General features: G+C 33.9%; 1 protein-coding gene across 7 annotated transcripts in view; it reads right to left on the bottom strand.

Annotated features, from left to right (window-relative positions):
- The window catches only part of SCN3A (sodium voltage-gated channel alpha subunit 3), an 84,655-nt gene extending 65,710 nt beyond the window's left edge, over positions 1-18,945 (bottom strand). For 6 of the 7 annotated variants that reach the window (XM_039242011.1, XM_039242015.1, XM_039242014.1 and 3 more), the window contains exons 1-7: positions 18,682-18,945; positions 13,550-13,668; positions 10,696-10,785; positions 6,543-6,671; positions 5,785-5,876; positions 4,473-4,745; positions 4,205-4,268 (exon numbers count right to left, since the gene is read on the bottom strand). In XM_039242011.1, coding sequence (XP_039097942.1) covers positions 4,205-4,268; positions 4,473-4,745; positions 5,785-5,876; positions 6,543-6,671; positions 10,696-10,785; positions 13,550-13,668; positions 18,682-18,945 — 1,031 coding nt within the window. The remainder of the gene's footprint in view (positions 1-4,204; positions 4,269-4,472; positions 4,746-5,784; positions 5,877-6,542; positions 6,672-10,695; positions 10,786-13,549; positions 13,669-18,681) is intronic. The other variant, XM_039242013.1, reaches the window with a different exon arrangement.
- Between the last annotated feature and the right edge of the window lie 1,283 nt (positions 18,946-20,228).

Genomic DNA, 20,228 nt, shown 5'->3' with positions numbered 1-20,228 from the left:
TGCATAGCAAAGAAACAATCAACAAAACTAAAAGGCAGTCAGTGGAATGAGAGAAGATATTTATAAATGGTTTATCTGATAAAGGGCTAGTACCCAAAGTCCATAAAGAACGTTTCAAACTCAACACACCAATAACTAATCCAGTGAAGAAATGGGCAGAAGACATGAACTGACATTTTTCCAAAGAAGACATCCAGTTGGCTAACAGGAAGATGAAATGATGCTCAACATCATTCATTATCAGGGAAATACAAATCAAAATCACAATGAGATACCACCTCACACCTACCATAATGGCTAAAATTAACAACTCAGGCAACAACAAATGTTGGTGAGGATGCGGAGAAAGGGGAGCCCTTTTGCACTGTTGGTGGGAATATGAACTGTTGTGCCCACTCTGGAAAACAGTATGGAGGTTCCTCAAAAAATTAAAAATAGAACTACCCTACAATCCAGCAATTGCACTACTAGGTAGTTATCCAAAGGATTCAAAAATGCTGATTAGAAGGGGCACATGCACCCTAGTGTTTATAGAAGTTCTATCAACAACAGCCAAATTATGGAAAGAGGCCAAATGTCCATCGACTGATAATAGATAAAGAAGATGTGGTACATATGCACAATGGAGTACTACTCAGCGATAAAACAAAATGAAATCTTGCCATTTGCAAAAACGTGGATAGAACTAGGGGGTATTATGCTAAGCAAAATAAGTCAGTCAGAGAAAGACAAATATTATACAATTTCACTCATAAGTGGAATTTAAGAAACACAACAGATGAACATGGAGGGGAAGGAAAAATAAAATAAAAGCAGAGAAGGAGGCAAGCCATAAGAGACTCTTAAATACAGAGAACAAACTGGGGATTGCTAGAAGGGAGGTGGATGGAGGGATGGGCTAAATGGATGATGGGCATTGAGGAAGACACTTGTTGGGATGAGCACTGGGTGTTATATATAAGTGATGAATCACTGGGTTCTACTGCTGAAACCAATACTACACGATATGTTAATTAACTTGAATTTAAATAAATGGAAAGAGGAAAATAAGTGTCTGCTTTTATCATCTGCCATCTATATGTTTAATTGTTCAAATACCAGTATACATGCAGTTTTTTCAGGACTCTTAATCCATACTAACATGGGAAACAACTTTGTTAACTAGAGGACAGAGGTTTTTTTTTTGCCCTTGTCTTACAGATATCACTCATTTCCAGATTTGCTTATCAGTACTTATTATGCCATTCATTCTTTGAGTTTTTAAATACATTTTAAATGTATTTATATCTCTTTGTCACGTTCTGTATTTCAACCTGAGATACCCCAACCTCACAAATAATTTTTTTATTTGCATACACTGTTAACTCCTTGTGCTGTAAAGTTCTGTGAGTTTTGACAGATGCTTAGTGTTCACCATTACAGAATTTAAAAGAAGTTTCTCCACCCTAAAATACTCTGCATGTATCACCCAGGCAACCCCATACCCCAAACCCTTGAAAAACTGATCTTTTTATCATTTCTATTGTTTATCCTTTTCAGAATTCATGTAATTGGAATCCGATGAATACAGCTTTTTAATATGGCTTTTTTTCATGTATTAATACACATTTAAGTTCATAAATGTCTTTTTGTGGCTTGATAGCTCATTTACTTTTTATCATTGAATAATATTTCACTGGATGAATACAGCACAGTTATCCATTCACCTGTTAAAGGACGTCTTGATTGCTTCCAATTTTTTTTTTTAGGTGTATTTATTTTGAGAGAGAGCATGCATGCACGCATGTAGCAGGGCAGGGGCAAAGAAAGGAGAGAGAGAATCCCAAGAAGGCTCCATGCAGCCTGGAACCTCATGTGGGGCTCAGTGCCATCAACTGTGAGGTCATGACCTGAGCCGAAATCAAAAGTTGGATGCTTAACCAGCTGAATCACCCAGGCACCCCAGTTTCTTGTGATTATGAATACAACTGTTATAAATATTCACATGGATGTTTTTATGTAGACATAAATTTCAAGTTAATTGGCCAAATATCCAGTAGGGCAATTGCTGGATCATATGGTTAAACTGTGTTTATTTTGTAAGAAACTGCCAGATTGTCTTCCAAAGTGACTGTAAGCAGTTTGTATTGGCAGTTTTTTTGGATTTTTAACCATTCGAATAGGTATATAATACATAGTAGTAACTCATTTTTGCTTTAATTTTCAATTCCCTAATGACAAATGATGTTTAGCATCTTTATATACCCTTATTAGCCATCTGTATATATTCTTTTATAGGGTGTCCACATTTTTGCCTATTTTTAAATTGAGTTATTTGTGGCATTTTTTGTTGAGTTTTAAGAGTATATATTATGGATACAAGTCTTTTTTCAGATACATGTTTTGCAAATATTTTCTCCCAATTATGGCTTGTTTTTCATTCCCTTTACAGTGTCTCTGCAGAGCAGAAATTTTTAATTTTAATTAAATCCAACTTAATCAATTTGTTCTTTTATGGATTTTGTTATTGGTGTTTAAAACTTATCACCAAATCTGAAGTCACGTAGATTTTATTCTATGCTTTCTTATGGAAGTTTTATGGTATTTTTATTTTACATTTAGGTCTATGATTGATTTTGAGTTAGTTCTTGTGTAAAGTGTGAGATCTATATGTAGGTCCATTTCTTTGCATATGCATTCACAATTGTTTCAGCACCATTTTTCAAAAAAACTTTCCTTTCTCCATTGAACTGGATTTTCCTCTTTGTCAAAAATTAGTTGACTACATTTGTGTAGGTCTAATTTTATCCGGGGTGGGGGGTTTTCTCTGTTCTGTTTCAGCGATGTATATATGTATTCTTTCCCACATACCATACTGTCTTGACTACTGTAGCCTTATAGGAAGTCTTGAAATTAGGTATATTTCTTTAGAGTTTTATTTGACAACAACAGGGGCTATCAGTTTTACAATATAAATCACCTAATGCATACTAAGTACTCAAAAAAAGAGAAATGATTATTATGGTTTAATAGGGATAAAGTATGGATCATCCAACCTTACCTAAAATTTTATCTAGACTTTTATATTATACATAATAATAAAAATAATACCTAAAATGCAATAAACCTTCATGATAGACCAGGGGCTAATCCAAGTGCTTTATGTGTTTTAATTAATTAATCACCATAACAACCCTGAGAGACAATATTACTTTCCACATTTTAGAAATAAATAAACTCAGATACAGAGAGCCTAGAACACTTTTCCAAAGTCAGGGTTTGTAAATGGTAGAGTTAGGGTTTGAATCCAAGTGTATATGAACTCTAGAATTCATGCTCTTATTTACTACATTCCCTTAAAAAAGGTTAGGAAAAATATCAGGAAAATAATTCTCCTCCTCCTTCTGCCAACACCATCTCTAGAACTGATATACTTTTTCAATAATACACTTAGATATTTATGGTCATACAAGTTTCCCATTTTCTGGGATGACTCAAGATATGTTTTGTGTAAGTTCTGTGGTTTAAGAGTCACTTAATGTTGCTATCCTTGACTTCTAAAAAATATATATATCCTAACCTAAAATTACTTTATAATTCTCTTGGGAAAATATGTTAAGTATGAGAGACCAGCAGGATGACCAAGATATTAAAGTGTCTCTTATTGTAGAATGCGACCAAAAGAACTGTAAGGTATGCAAACTCAAACTTGGACATGCCTTTGACATATATCTGTCCATTGGCTTTTTTTGCACACTGGGTTTCATGCTACTTCAAAAATACCCAACTCTCTCAAAAGCAATTTCCCAACTGAGCTTGCACCCTGAAGATCATGTTATATTCTGAATCTTTCCAACCACAGCAGAGCTCATCACAACAGCACATACCCATTATTGATCAAAATGTGCTCTTATTGTGTTTTCTTCCCTATATTTATTAAACAGGTCTGATGGGCTTACAAAAGAAATTGACTATGGATCTTCACACTTTGGAGTAATAATCAGGTACATTTTAATTATGAAATTCTAGAAAAAAGGTCTTGACCCAGAGGGGTGATTTTAATGGCTGTGAATTTAGAATTGATAGTGATCCAGTAACACAGAGAAGGTACTTCCTAGGTAGGTAGCACTACTCTTGATTATATGCATGTAAGAATACCCTTGTATTTTTTTCCTATCTGCTTTTTCTCAAAGTGCTCTACATTTTTTTATGTTGTGTTTCTTACCCTGCATCTGAGCCATTTCCACAGAGTAAAGGGTCCTTTTGTCCATCCAAAACATAAAAGTGACCTGTTAATATAAAGAATAAGCTAATTCATTTCATATCAATCCTACTGACATTATGAATATATGAGAGTTTGACTATCAGTTATTTTCAAAGTGGATACAATAATGTATATTTACGAAGATGGCTTCAAGCCCACAGCCTCAACTATTTATAGTCGAAAAATCATTCAGCAACACTAAGGTTAACAATGTAGCAATATTTCTTACTGTCATCTTCAATATAATCCTTCCAGTTAAATGTACTCATTGTTACATTAACAAATATCCCATTTGAATCCATTGTGCCATTAAAGTAGGATGTGGTGTTGGTTTCAAAAGCAGAATCGCTTGGGGGCCATTGCAAGCATTTATTCCGCAGGTTGCCCATGAACAGCTGCAGACCAATTAGAGCAAACACGCTCAGACAGAACACAGTCAAGATCATGACGTCAGAAAGCTTCTTCACAGACTGGATTAGGGCCCCCACAATGGTCTTTAAACCTGAGGAAAGACAATAGGTCATCCAAGGAATAGTGTCAGAAGCCACAATGTATGTCTTCTTAGTTACACACATTCTCTTTTCCCATAAACAGTTGATTGGCTGTTTAGACACCAGAGCTTAATGGATAGCCAGATGGTTTGGGAAATGGATGAAAAGCAGGTTTTATTTATGAATAGTATGCTTTCTGGAAGCTTTAAAATGAAAGTGTAAATATCTAGGCAGGAAGCTTTTTTTGTTTGTTTATTCATTATTTTTGAGAGAGAATGTGAACAGGGGAGGGATAAAGAGAGACACACACAGAATCTGAAGTAGGCTCTGAGCTGTCAGCACAGAGCCCAACGCGGGGCTCGAACCCATGAATCATGAAATCATGACCTGGGCCGAACTTGGATGCTTAACTGACTAAGGCACCCAGGTGCCCCTAGGCAGAATGCTTTCTTGCCTGCGGTTTTATATGTTGCCATGAGCACCTAAAGATGAACTTGCAGTTATTTTTCATTTCAGATTTTGTGTTTCATGAGGCTGTCTCCCTCCAACCCATTCTTTATACCAGCCTCCAAGTAGCAATAATTCAGAAGATAAAACAATTGAAAATACTAAAAGTCCTATGCCAGGCACATGCTGTTCAGTAATAATCTTTTCTCCTTTGTAAAAGGAGATCTGTTTTCAGAATAGACCTGCAGTGAATGGTAAAACCCAAACCAGTTAGTAAAGGCATGCTAGCAAAGCTTTTTCCAGATTGTAAAAAAGAAAACTTTACATCATAAATGCAGAAAGAATGACACAGAGAGTGCACACATGAGTTCACACTAGTACTTTTACAGAAAACTCATGCAATTCTGTTAAACTCAAAGCCTGACTTTATAAATAAGCATGTAATTTCTAACATTTTAGGAACTGAACTGCATTGAAACATCATTTGGCATTCAAGCTGGCAAACAAGAATAAAAAACAAGTCTACTATCACAAATGTGGTTTCTACCTAAGTATTATTACAGTGTACTTAAAGTCAGCCCCAGTGTTTAACCCCATTCGCACCTGGAATGACGGAGATTGTTTTCAGTGCTCGGAGAACTCTGAATGTTCTCAGCGCTGAGACATTGCCCAGGTCCACGAACTCTGTCACGTATCTGTAATAGGGAGTTCACACACAACACAATAATACACAAGAAAAGTTGGAGATAAAAGGAGCCTATCATCTTACACCAGTTTCTTCTTACCTGAAATTACAGAAATAGTTTTCAGAGCTCTCAAGACTCTGAAAATTCAAAGGGCTGAAACATTGCCTAGGCTTACAAATTCTCTTACATACCTGTAGGATTAAATCAGAGTTACTGATAATTTTGGCAAAGTTTATTCTAAATAAAGAATGAAAGCTGGATTTGGCATACAGAGCCCCTTGATGTTAACAAATGGAATTGCTACAGACCTCAGAATGCCTCAGCTGGAAGCTGCTTTTAAGGAATGCAATATTGTTGCTTTATCTCAATGTAATTTTCACTAATATGAACAAGCTTACTTAGAAAAGTAAAGTACAGTTGAAGATGTTATAGTCAATGAATAACTTCATTTTGATGATGTGGAAGACTCTATGACATGAAGATAATTCTGTTTATTGCTCATTTACCAGATATATTTACCTTGCAATATCTATTCTAATGTGTATTCTCAAAATATATGAGGTGTATAGTTAATTTGGCTAATAAGAAATTCTGCAATTAAAATATGTCACAGCAACCTGGCTCATGCTACACCTATTTTCATTCCTTCGAGTTTAACTTTTCAAAAATACTCACGCCATCACAATGACACTAAAATCCAGCCAGTTCCATGGATCACGAAGGAATGTAAAATCTTCTAAGCAAAACCCTCTTGCCAAGATTTTTATAAGTGACTCAAAAGTGTAGATTCCAGTGAATGTGTATCTAGAAAAAGCATCCAAACAAAAATTAACAATTTCATTTGAGCTGTGAATATACATATTTTCAACATGGCAAATCTTATCCTTTTGTGGTTTTTAAATTTGCTAAAATCTTGTTTCTTACTCCCATTTACAAAGACTTGACTGGTTTAATTCATCTTACAAGCCTGAGTAAAGGATTAAACTGAAGAGATAATATCTTCCTGCAAAGAATCTGGTCTTGTTCAACTATTTAGATTTTTAGAATAATAGTTTCATGTGTTTTATGGATAATGAGCAAGTGTGGCCCTCTAGAGCACCACTGTTTGATTAAAATATAATACAAGCTATTTAGTTTGGAAATTTTTAGTAGCCAAATAAAAAAGTAAGAAAAAAACAAGTGAATTCAATTTTCATCTTATATATTTTTTATTTTTATTTTTTTATGTTTTATTTATTTTTGAGAGAGAGAGAGAGAGAGACAGCGTGAGCAGGATAGGGACAGAAAGAGAGGGAGACAGAATCCAAAGACAGGCTCCAGGCTCTGAGCTAGCTATCAGCACAGAGCCAGACACGGGGCTCGAGCCCACAAACCTCGAGATCATGACCTGAGCCAAAGCCAGACACTCAACCGACTGAGCCACCCAGGTGCCCCTTATATATTTTTTAAACCAATATATCTGAAATACTATTATTTCAACAATTAAGGCTAGACAAATTTCAAGTTTCATGTGTGGCTAGTGTTTCACTCATTAGACAATACAGCTCTAGAGGTAAAATTTCTTGGATTTTTTTATTTATAATAAAATATTTCATTCAAATTTATTAATGAGTAGAATTATTTTTAGGAATATGTCTAATCTAGAAAATATACTTTCCCATTTTAAGATTCAGGCATAGAGTCTTAAAACTGCTTCTCTCTCTCTGTGCATACACACACACACAAACACACGTAATTACGAAAAATCAGAGATAAACAAAACTTCTGATTTTAACCTTGCATCAGCTACTATTTCTATACAGTTGGGCCAAATCATTTAAACATGCTCAAATTCAAATTTCAGGCTCCAACATGGTGAAAGATTTTCCATTTACTCTTTGATATAGTGCATTTTTAGCTCCCTACCCCTTGAGTGTTGACAATATTAAGTTATTTCTGTTTCTTCCAAAAATAGTTGAGAAAGAGTACTTGTTTTTCAATATTGTGTTCTTTTAAAAAGTACAATTTAATATTATCTTTCAGATCACTCAAGTCACAAAGATTTGACTTACTTTTATTAAAAACAATTATATTTGCCTGCCTGCTAGTATTTTATATGTGAATATTCCCCTAAAGTTAGGGGAGTTATTTTTACACAGTGTTTTGCAGAAATTTCTCTCAGATAAGGGAACAAAGAAATGAGAGGAAAATGTATACAGAAATCTTCACATCAGGTTTCCCTAAGAATGTTTCTCCTCCCTTTTAAAATAATTCAATTGATTTTTTGAGGAATAAGTATAATTGCTATCTTTACTTATTATGAAGTAGCTGACCTTATTAGGAAAAAGTCTACATTACAACACCAAGCTTATATTTACTTGTGTTTTAGTGTGGATCTTTGCACATTACACATAGCCACCATGACATCTTCTGCTCAAAGATAGCTGCCTTGTAAAAAGCCATAAGCGATAGCTCAACATGTGTTTTACTTATCACATTAATGGTGAATGCCCTATGGTCTATGCCTAGGCAATTCTAAGTTATCTACAGATTTACTAGGGGTAAGATGAAGGCCCCTACTCCTATCCCTGTTTTTGGAAAAGTAAGAAAATGTATGACGTTTGAAGTATATAATGAGTGTTGATAGCTATTCAAGGAAGAGTATGCTGGAGTTTAACCGCTGAGATAGAGCTTTACACAGAATAGGTGTTCCGAAGTACCTATTAGCAAACTAGATTGAACAGGTAAGTGAGAATCTTGGCTCTGCTCCCACTAGTCTCTATCATGCTCTTGATTCTGTTCATGTCACTGAGGTTTTCTCCCGTAATTATGATTCTAAAGACCTGCCTTCCTTTCATAACACGACCCTCACTATGCAATATGGTCCTCAGCCTATTCTGTGTGTGTCACCATTTTGTACAGGGACTGTTTATGCTACCAATGATCTGTTTTCATGTCAGAACTGAGTTATTTTCTCTTTTCTTTGGACTCTGTTAGCTTTGGTTTGCTGGCTGTCACCACTGATTTTGCTTGTTTTTCTACCTCTTTGCTGTCAAGTGAGTAGGGATAAATGATCAGGAAACCTGTGCAAAGTTTTCCTACTGACTGATGAAGTTAAAAACTTTTGTCAGGGTAAAGCTATTTTCATAATGGATATAGTCATCTCTAAAAAGTGACTTTAAAAAGAGATCTGCATAGTCAAGTAATAATATTCAAGTGTCTTCTTTAACTATCTCTTAATAATGTTATACAAATAAATGAGATTTATACAGGTTTAAATGCTTCAGTAACTTCTGCTAGGAGAATTACACACATAATAGTTTTATATAGGTGTATACATTTGTTAACCCACAGATGATAAATGATATCTAAGAATTCTGTTAAATTGCTTCGTCAACATAAGAACTGGATCCTTTCCTAAAATGATTTCTAGGGAGCATTTCCAAGCTACTACCAAGGAAAAAAATTAATGTGTTATATCAACTGACAAATGATGGCTTAGAATAGTGCATTAAATCCTCAAAAAAGCAGAAATAGAAGTGGCAATGTGTGTCATAATAATTTATCTCCTATTGGATATTACTTTTAAAAAATATATCAATAAAAGAACATACTAAAAACTTCTTTTTCACTAAACCTGATCATTGTATTATACTATACATAATAGCCTACATACCCTAAACACCTGTTTCACTAATTAAATGTTTCTTTGTCATGAATAATTTCATATGTGACTAAGTTAGGAAATAATGCAAAAATAAGTATATGCATTATAATGCAAAAATTGTGTTAGTTAATGCAAAATTTTCCCCATATTGATGTTTTGAATCAATTAGTGGCATCTTTTTTACTTGTACTTAAATAGAATATCCTTAATATTAAAGGAAGACATTAATACTAATGCAGAGAATTGACCTAAGAGCCTTCTTCAGTGCCTTCTAGTTTGGGGGCTAGTTTAACATGCCCCAAAACTATTGTGCTTACACTTTTCCCTTTGTATTAAAATAATGAATCAAATGTTTTATTTTGAAGACATGATAGAAATGTCCCCAAGGTCTTCATCTTAAAGGAGAAAGGACAAGGATCTGAGACTGCAAAGGATTTGTTGGCTGTGACTTTTGGTACAAACGTCTATAGACATTTTTTTTATGGGGATTGTTACTGTTTTTATTAGTGTTCTAATTACAAAGTTTCATAAGTTTTGAGTGATGTGCTCTTAATCTTGTTTTCCCCCAAGCCCTGTTATTTTTTTGAGCTATGATTTTGTAGAGACATTTTCTTTCTTTTATGGAACATATCTATGGTGTTTTAGCACAGATACTGTATCTAAAGAAACTACATATCTGAATCTAACTAAATATCTAAGCTACTTAAGCACTTAAATGTGTTTTCCTAAATATAATGATATATAACCATAATACCTAATATGATATATAATACTAAATATCTAAATTAGTTTTATGAAAATATAACACTAATAGTAATATACTGGAATACAATAATTGTATTCATCATATTACTCATATGGTCATTGTTTTTTTATCTAAAATGCATACCATAATACTTTTATGCTAAATGATTGGTTTAGTTTACCAGCTAGTGTGTATTATTTATAACCTTTCTTAAATAGGTACTTTCATGAATTTGTTGGAAAAAGACTTACCTCATAGAACAAAAACTCCCCTAAAGAACTTCCCTTATCTTCTTTCATGTTATGGAAATAACTTTTTCTTAGAGGTTTTTAGCCTGACCCCAAAAAGTGGAAAGCTTAAATCAGACCATAATCATAAGGAGATTGTTAGAGGATTTGACTGTGCATTTCTCATTCCAAGAAGTCATTCCTACTTACTCTACATTCTTCGTCCAGTCTGGAGGGTTACTCAAGGTCATAAATACACAGTTGGTCAAAATAGTACACATGATAAGCATGCTGAATAAAGTAGATTATAGTTAAGGAATAAATGCTAACATATTATCATCGCCATTTACAAACAATCCAATACAAAAAAAAAAAAACCCAATAAAGTTACCTCTGAAATTAGTCTTACTTATTTGTATTAAAGCAATGGTAAAAATAATAATACGTAATAAAATAAAATAATAAATAATAATAAATTTTGAAGCCTGTCATACATTCTTACTCTACTTCTTTTCATTTTTCATCATTTTCTCACAAAACTGAATTTAATAGAAAGAGATCCATATTAGAAGCAATGGGAATTTTGCATCCCAAGCAATTATATGAAATAGAACTGGAAGGGGAAATGACATTCTTTAGTAAGTTAGTTCACAGTGTAAAAGTATAAAAAGTCTGAGTTTAATTATATCTGAAATTGTACTTCAGATATCATTTAAAATTGCCACTTACTGGCAAAATGTTAATGAATGCAATATAAAAACCTGAGAACGTATAGCCCAGTATGTTAAAAAATTACACTGAGAATTCTACTCTAATTAGGTACTTTTAATAGTCTTATTAGTCTCATTCTTTTAGTGTTTATAACATAAGAATAAAGGAATAGATAATTTTTTGCTGATAAGTTAATATTATTTTCTAACTTTTTATTTTGCTTTAGACTGTGGGGGAACTTAATGGGCCATCTAGTTATCTTCCTGGATCTTCACATCATACCAAAACAGATAAAGACTATTTTGAAGACTTCCTGAGAATTAACTGTAATTAATTTCTCTTAAGATCTCAATCAGACTTTACTCTATGGAAGATTGTGATTATTTAATATAAATACTTTCTAATATCAAACCATAGAATGAAACAATTCAAATGAACCTCAGAAAATTATCAGTCCTGTCTTCCCTGTCTCTAGGTTAATCAGTCTTTTGTCTCACTTTTAGTTTTTAGAAGGCTATTTTGAATCTCTCTGTATAAAATGCCCATTCTTGATTAAAGAGGTAAATGTGAGACAGGAAACCATTAAAATCCTAGAGGAAAACATAGGCAGTAATCTCTTTGACATCAGCCAGAGTAGCTTCTTACAAGATAGGTCTCCTGAGGCAGGGGAAACAAAGGCAAAACTAAACTATTGGCACTTGATCAAAATGAAACACTTCTGCATAGTGAAGGAAACAATCAACAAAACTAAAAGTCAACCTATGGAATAGGAGAATATATTTACAAATGACACATTGGATAAAAGGTTCGTATCCAAAATCTATAAAGAGATTATCAAACTCAGCACTAAAAAACAAATAATCCAATTTTTAAAAAAATGGGCAGAATACATGAACAGACAGTTTTCCAAAGAAGACATCCAGATGGCTAACAGACACATGAAAAGACTCTCAACATCACTCATCATCAGGAAAATACAAATCAAAACTCTGATGAGATATCACCTGTCAGAATGGCTAAAATTAACAATACAAGGAACAACAGGTGTTGGCAAAGATGTGGAGAAAGGGGAACTATCTTACACCATTGGTGGGAATGAAAACTGATACAGCCACTGTGGAAAACAGTATGGAGGTTCCACAAAAAGTTAAGAGTAGAACTACCCTACAATCCAGCAATTGCACTACTAGGTATTTACCCAAAGGATACAAAAATACTAATTTGAAGGGATACATATACCCCAATGTTTATAACAGCATTAACTACAATAGTCAAATTATGGAAAGAACCCACATGTTTATCAACTGGTGATTGGATGTAGAAATGTGGTATAAATATAATGGAATATTACTCAGCCGTAAAAAATGAAATCTTACCATTTGCAACGATGTGGATGGAACTAGAGAATATTATGCTAAGTGAAATGTCATTCAGAAAAAGACAAATACCATATAATTCCACTCATGTGTGGAATTTAAGAAACAACAAATTATCATCAGGGTAAAAGAGGCAAACCAAGAAACAGACTATTAACCTACAGAGAAAAACTGATTACCAGAGAGGAGGTGGCTAGGGGAATGAGTTAAATAGCTGATGGGGATTAAGGAGTGCACTTGTGATGAGCACCAGGTGTTGTATGGAAGTGTTGAATCACTAAATTATACACCTGATACTAAAATTACACTGTATGCTAACTGGAATTTAAATAAAAACTTAAAGAAATAAAAATAAATGCCCATTCTTGAACATACCCTCTGAATACCAATCTATTTTTATTATTACCAATTGAGAATATTTTTGAAATCAACACCTATTCTGTCCTTTTTTTGTGTGTCCTTTTTGACTACCATTATAGTCTTAAATTCAGTGATATTTAAATATATATTATAGTCGTTTAATGTATATTTAGTGATGGAAGGATGGACAGACCCAGGTGCCGAAGATATAGAACCAATTAAGGCATAAAAGTTTGAACATTGGTAATATAGACAATAATGCTAACCACAATAGACTATGTTTCTTTAGCAATGGTTATGTATGGTCTAATTGAGATTAATAAAAGTGTGAGGTAGCTTTGCTGTTATTCCTTCTATACCATGTGTTTAATTTAAACATTATCACCATTCATTTTTTTACTTCTAGAATCTTAATAGTAATTCTATACTAATCTCTTTATAAACAGCAGAAAATCAATGAGAACAGGTTAAATAACAATGTCACCATTAATCTCAAAGAAATTCTATATATATAACATATAAAGAAATATATATAAAATATAAATACATAAAATATATATATGAATGATATTTTCTTTAAAATCAACCACAAGCATTCAGTCACATGAAAAGGATATGAATGTACCAAAATCTTAATAGCAATTTTCCTAACAGGGTTTAGCGGAGTTAAAATATACAAGGCAGAGGTGGCACTGAATCGGAAAATTGCCTTCCCTTTATTCAATACTATAAAAGTCTGAAAAAGAAAATATGAAAAAAAAAACACTAAATTAGACATATGGTTTATCTGAAAAGCTTACACACATGAAGAACTTTTTAACTGATTTGTTCAAACTTGTTAGTTTAAACAAGTTGGTATATCATAACTATAAACATGTTAGATGTTTCTCCCTTAAATTAATATATAGCTACAAGTAAACATGTGATTTCCTATTATCTAATTTGTCTCTAAGGTTTCAACTTTGTTATACAAACTAATGATCCTACATGATTTTTTTTTTATCAAGTTGTAACTTTACAGACCCCAACTTTATTTAAAGCTTACCATCTGTCTCCAGTTTTGGTAACTTTTCAGATTATTCTGTACATACTGATACTAAAATAATCTTTTATTTTAATTATGTCAAGTCTTTGAACTCTAAAGTTTATGAAGCCTTTCTATTTTCCCCATGATAGTTGTCCTATTTTAAGATGTTCAAATAGGCCGAATAACATGATTTTGCTGATTCTATATACTTGCTGGTAACACTGAGAAGGGACACCTGCTTTGAGAATTAGGCTTAAATATGTCATTTCAAAGGGCATTCCATAGCTAAAGTCCTATGACTTGAAACCTATAATCATCCATTTAGCATTTAAGTCATGCCACCCGGTGATTACCTACCACATCTCTCTAAGATCATTTACTTTTTACTACCAAGCATCTCTGCTGCAGCCAAATCAGTCCACTTGTCAATCCCACTCACAGCCTATCAGCTTCTCCCTCTGATTCTGGAAATGAGTGTCATAAAATCCTAGAGGAAGGAGGTACCTGTGAGGTTATCTAATACAAACTCTCCCCATTTTGGGTCAATAACAGGCCTGTCAATGAAGTTCCACCCACTATTATATCAAAAGTTCTTAGTCCTGTCTGCATATTAGAATCTCCTGAGGTGATTTTAAAATTGCCAATATTTGGGTTCTACTCAAAACCAAATGAATCAGAATTTCTTGAGGATAGGCACAAACATGGGATTTTTAAAGGTTTCCTCAGGCAATTCTAATATGAAGCCAGCCCTACCTTCAGAAAATGTCCTCAGCTATCAAAGTCACCTCCTTCATCATGTCTTTCCAGATAAATTGCTGCCTTCTGATCACTCCCTAATTGTTTCCCTGTACCAGTAAGTCTTAGTATATTAATTTGCCTGCATTGGCATGTTGCTTGTAATTATAGTCAAGTAGCAATTTACATGTAGGGTTCGTTCCACTGAGGACTAGGTTAGAAGTTGTTATAAACTATTGAGCATAAAAATCCTGTAATCTACTTTTTCTCCATTTGTTCATAGTATTTAATAGTGTGATTTGTACATAAATACTTGTTTTAATTAAATGCAGGCTTTCCTTTAAGATGCCATTTACCTTTAAGACATCTATATATCCATTTGCTTAATAATATGTTTTTACTCTTTAACTAAGAGCTGTATCCCATACAGTCATATTCACTGACAACATGGTAGTGTTTGAATAGGTAAAGAGAAATGTTTATATTGTGAGTATAAAAGGCAAAGAAAACAATTTCTGTGTACTTTTCCCTTTTGTATTCAATGCCATGGAGTCAAGCATTACCTAACCAATCATTTTCCATGAACTGCAATCTATAAATTTGAACAATTGTATAAGAAGGACAAAGAAACTTCTTTCTAGCATTGAGATCATCCACATGGGACAGTGGGCATTGAGAAAACTGTCCTTGAAGCACAAATGCATAAAAGAATTTTCTTGATTTTACATGATTAGATTATTTATATTTCAAACAATCTAGATCCATTTAGACATTCAGTAAGATGTGAAGTTCACCATAATTTAAAATGTATTTACTCATGCTTTTTTGAAACAATTGCCCTGAAAAAACAGCACTTGTAACATTAGGAGAGGAATTTATATTGAAAATCTCTAAAATCAGAAGAATAAAATATTAATATCCTATATAGTGAAAGAATTACAAGGAAGACATTTGAAATTTGGGGCTATGATGTTATTGAGAGATGTATCTAAACTGAAAATGATTTAAGTGACAGATAATAGTGTCAACTCCAAAATCTGGTCTCCAAGTAATAATAAATAATGATGTGACTTAAAAAAAAATTACTGCATATTCCTACTAAGAAGATGAAGGTAGTAGCTGAAAGTATGTCAGACCGGTTATTGTTCACAGTAGAATGCTACTTGCTTTTTCACAGATAAATGTACATCTTATAGGTTCACTAAAATTTTTACTACTTGAGGGAAGAGGAAGCTTTACATCTCTGAGTAGGACCACTTCATTCAGAGAATTCAAAATGTTATACAAGCAATTTTTTTAGTGTTATCTTTCAATTTATTAATAAATGGCATATAAGCTTTGCCTATTGCTTAAGAGCTCTGACCACCTGGGTTCAATCCCAGAATTGACCACTTATGGTGTGTAACTTGGGCAAAGTTACTTAACCTCTCTGGGGTTAACCCATGTGTAACAGTTAGCACTAACACTTGACCCATGTGTAAAATGAGGCTAATGGTACCTGCTTTACCGGTTTGTTGAATAATAAGTGAATTCTGGCATCTAAAGGACCCAAACAGTGCCTTGAAATCCATACCTATTCTGTCTGAGCACAAATATTAGCTATCATTATTATTACTGTCACTATTCTTAAGTTATTACCTGGCCAACTTAAATACCATTAAAATACATTGTGATGTGGCTCATCTGATTATCTGATTAAATTAGGCATGCAAAATATATCATTAATTAATGACAACAAACTGTTACATAACGCTTTACAGTTTTAAAATGCCTTTCACCCGCAGTATTCATAGAATTAACATAAACTTCATACACATATTTTTAAACTCCAGAACTTCTCCGTTAGCTTTTTATATTAGCTCCTTCTATCCTAACAATCACAGACTACCTTCTTCTTCAATAGCAGCACCTCAGTCTTCATTTTTCTAGACACTTCATAAAGAAAAGCAGTGCACCAACAATAAAGAGTAAATAGATGTCTCCCGAGATGGGTCATGGCCACCATGAATAAATCAAGGTCCAAATCTGGTTCGCTGACAGGGAGGCAATAAGAACTGACTTTGTTAGCACATAGAGAACAATTCTGTTTCTTAGCAGCAGACTCACATTAACCAAGCTTAAAAGCGTGACATACAAAATCAGAATGCCAATCTGTTTATTTACAATAAGATGTATTTCTGTCACATAGACAGAAATAATTGCAATGGCATAAGCAGCATATTCTTTCCTTTCAAGCAGATCTATGGGAAGACAAATTCTACTAAGATAGTTCTTTGTTGAGGGTGGAGTCCAAACTAGCTGACTTAATCAAAGATTTAATACCTCCTCTATTTGGTAGCCCAGTGTAGCCCCTCTACAATGAAATGGACTTGATTTAGGGAGGAAAATGCTTTCAGAGCTACTACTAAAGATCTGTCTCCCTTGAAAAATGCCAGTCTTTGTCTCTGTTATTCTCCCCACCCTTTAACCTCACCAATTTCCTTTCTTAAGGACAGTTCCTTTCTTTAAGTAGCAAATACTTTTAAGCATGCCAGAGTAAGCATTCCCCTGTCTCTTGAAGATATCTTCAAATATATACTTTGAATGAGTAATTTTAAGGAGAATTTTATTCTAGTTTCTTGGGGGATGTCTCACTTATCATTGTGTGTAATAATACAGTAACTAAATTTAAAATTTTTCTTTATTGCTTCTGTAATAAAGTGCTGGAATAAATTCCTCTTAAAATATGTGAAGCTATTTGGATACCACCTTTCATGAAACTAATTTCAAAGGAAAAAGAAAGGACATGATTAATTATTTAAATTTGTTTTTTTAACTTATAGAAAACATTTTAATTCTTGCTACTCAAAGTGTGATCCATGTATTAGCAGCAAGAATCTCTCTAGAGGACTTTTTAGAGATGCAGGATCTCCAGCCACCTTCCAGACCTGTGGAGTCGGAATCTGTATCTCAATAGGATCCTCAGATGTGTATAAACATGAAAGTTTGAGAAACCCTCCTTTAGAGCAATAGGGCTAGTTCCACGATTGGATCATTAACTGTCCGGTTCTTTAACCATCATCGATCTTCTATGTTTAAATTGCATACTGCTTAGAGAATGCAGTTTCCTTAGCCATTCCTTTTAGGACTGCTCTAATTAATAAAGGTACTTAATATCTTCCTTAATCCACAAACCATCAATTCATGGTGATATTTATTTATCTTTAGGTTTTACATGTACTTGTTTTTATGCTTATGAATGTGAAATATAAATTATTGCTCTAAAATGCCAAAATACCCAATTACATGATGCAGAATCTATCATCTATTAAAAAATATTTACTAAAACTCTGCACAGCTGGTTTAACTACAAAAACTAGTTAATTCTGACAGAATTTTGTGGTTATTATAGCATTAAGAAGGCAAAGTCATAATGATTTAAGTCATATGTAGATAGAGAAAACTTGAGGGTTTTTTTTTTCACAGACTGTCATTTTAACAATGAGTAGTTATAACTCTGCTTGTCAATGTATTATCTTCCTATAGGAGGATGCTTAATAAGGTTATTACCTTCTAGAATACAAATCTAGAAGGAAACCTCAAGCTAACTAAAAACTAAAACATAAGAAGTCCATATGCCCACAACTCTTCTTCGGCATGGCCATTCTGTTGTTACCATGTGCTTAAATATGTCAGTAGTAACAGATATTTGCTTTGTTGATGTCAAATTTAATTTTGACTGTCTCAGAGCTGTGAGATTGTAGAAATTGTTCATCTCTCATATATCTTCACCATAGCCAAATCTTACCTTCATTTCTTATAAATGTTCCTGCTTATACTCTGCCTAAACATAAGTAAAAATAAAAAGTATAAAATCTCTACAAGTAGAAAGCTTCTGATGCGGTATGTATATGAGCCAGAGAAAAGTATATTAAAGTTAAGTGTTTAATGGAAGACTTAACTTTGGAAATAGAACTTAACTTTAAAATCAGTAAAATCAACACTCACCTTTTTACTGATATAGTACGGGTCCAGGTCCTCCAGAGGCTCTGACACCATCTCTGGAGGGATGTCTCCATAAATAAACGGAAGATTCTTTCCAGCTTCCAAGTCACTATTTGGCTTTGGTTTGTTCTCATCATCATTGTCTTGTTCTCTCTTGGGCTTTTGGGCTTTCTCTTCTGCAGCACGCTTCTCGATAGCAGCAAGGGATTCTCTAGTAAAAAGGCGGAAGCTTTCAGGCCCCGGGGGTACCAGCAGTGCCTGTGCCATCTTTTCATCCTGCACATTTAATTACGTTTAGCTTCTTGCATAAGAATTGCCTACAAAAAAAAATGCATGAGAGGAAAGGGAGTGAATGAGAGGGATTGAAAAAATCAGCCAAGATGTCATTTAATGTTTCTTCTAATAACTTTTTTGCTAGTATATTAATAAATGAACATGACTTTATTTTTGGTGAAAAGCTCTTTTCTTCTTCAATACACAGACCTCTTTTCTTTCACAGTGTACAACATAAATATTTTACAGTGTTCCTTTGGGAATTCTTCTAGTAGCTTTTTAAAATTGTAAACATTTAGTAGGGTTTTTAGTGTTGCACTACAAATTTTAACCTGGAAGCATCATTATCCAATCCTAGTTTCTAAGTCTATCAAAGTCTGGTCTGAGACTTTTGAGCCAAAAGATAGTATACTTCTGGTGAAGAGAATAACGTCCGTGATGATTGTCAGTAAAACCACTTAAGGACCCATCATTTTTCTCCCTGCTCCTTTTATCACATCTTACTGACTCCAAATAAAGAAACACAGTAGTATATGCCTGACTTAGAAAACCTCAGGATAGGAAAACAAGTTTTGCCTAATCCAACCACTGTTCTGGTTATCAGCATCATTATCATTGACCATGGGTTCTTCAGACAAAGTCCGACAGAGAAGTCAAAACTTTTCTTTCAGCTTTCACCTTGGATCCTTCTGAAGCATCTTCTGAGGCAAGGCAGAATATACTTCGTTTTCCAGTCTGCTGTTATCCAATCGTTCCAAGACACTTTTCATATTCTTTCTGAATCTTCCATTTGATGTAGTGGTTAGAAGCATGGACTATGAGCTAGACTCTCTCTGTTCTTAACCCTGGCTCTGCCATTGATGAGCCGCATGACTTTGCAAAATGTAAGCCCTCAGTTCTTGTCTCCATTTATAAAATGGAGATGCTATGAGAAATGACCTCCCATTATGGTAAGGAATAAATGAATTAATTTACATTAAGTGTCTAGAGCTGTTGTGGAATTAGTAAGCACTGTGTTGGTGTCAATCATCATAATATAATCATCTTTCATTCCTTGTAGCTGTGTCCTTTGCTGTGGTTTCAAGCATCCTCACAAGTCTAGCCACTCTCCCTTAAGTAAGGTCCTGATTTGGTGGAACCATAGCTGACCACAGAAGTCCAAGAGTCAACTAGGAACTACAGGGCCATATTCACATGCCAAGCAACCGCTGGGATTAGAAAGGAGAGAAGGCAGATAATGTGGGGTGGCCCTGATCAGTTTTCCAGGGAAGGTAAAA

Source organism: Hyaena hyaena, unplaced genomic scaffold, assembly GCF_003009895.1.
Source record: "Hyaena hyaena isolate Hyena2069 unplaced genomic scaffold, ASM300989v1 scaffold_207, whole genome shotgun sequence".
Classification (NCBI taxonomy): Eukaryota; Metazoa; Chordata; class Mammalia; order Carnivora; family Hyaenidae; genus Hyaena; species Hyaena hyaena.
Note: the sequence above shows the minus strand (reverse complement) of the source record. Positions and strands in the feature narration are given on the sequence as shown.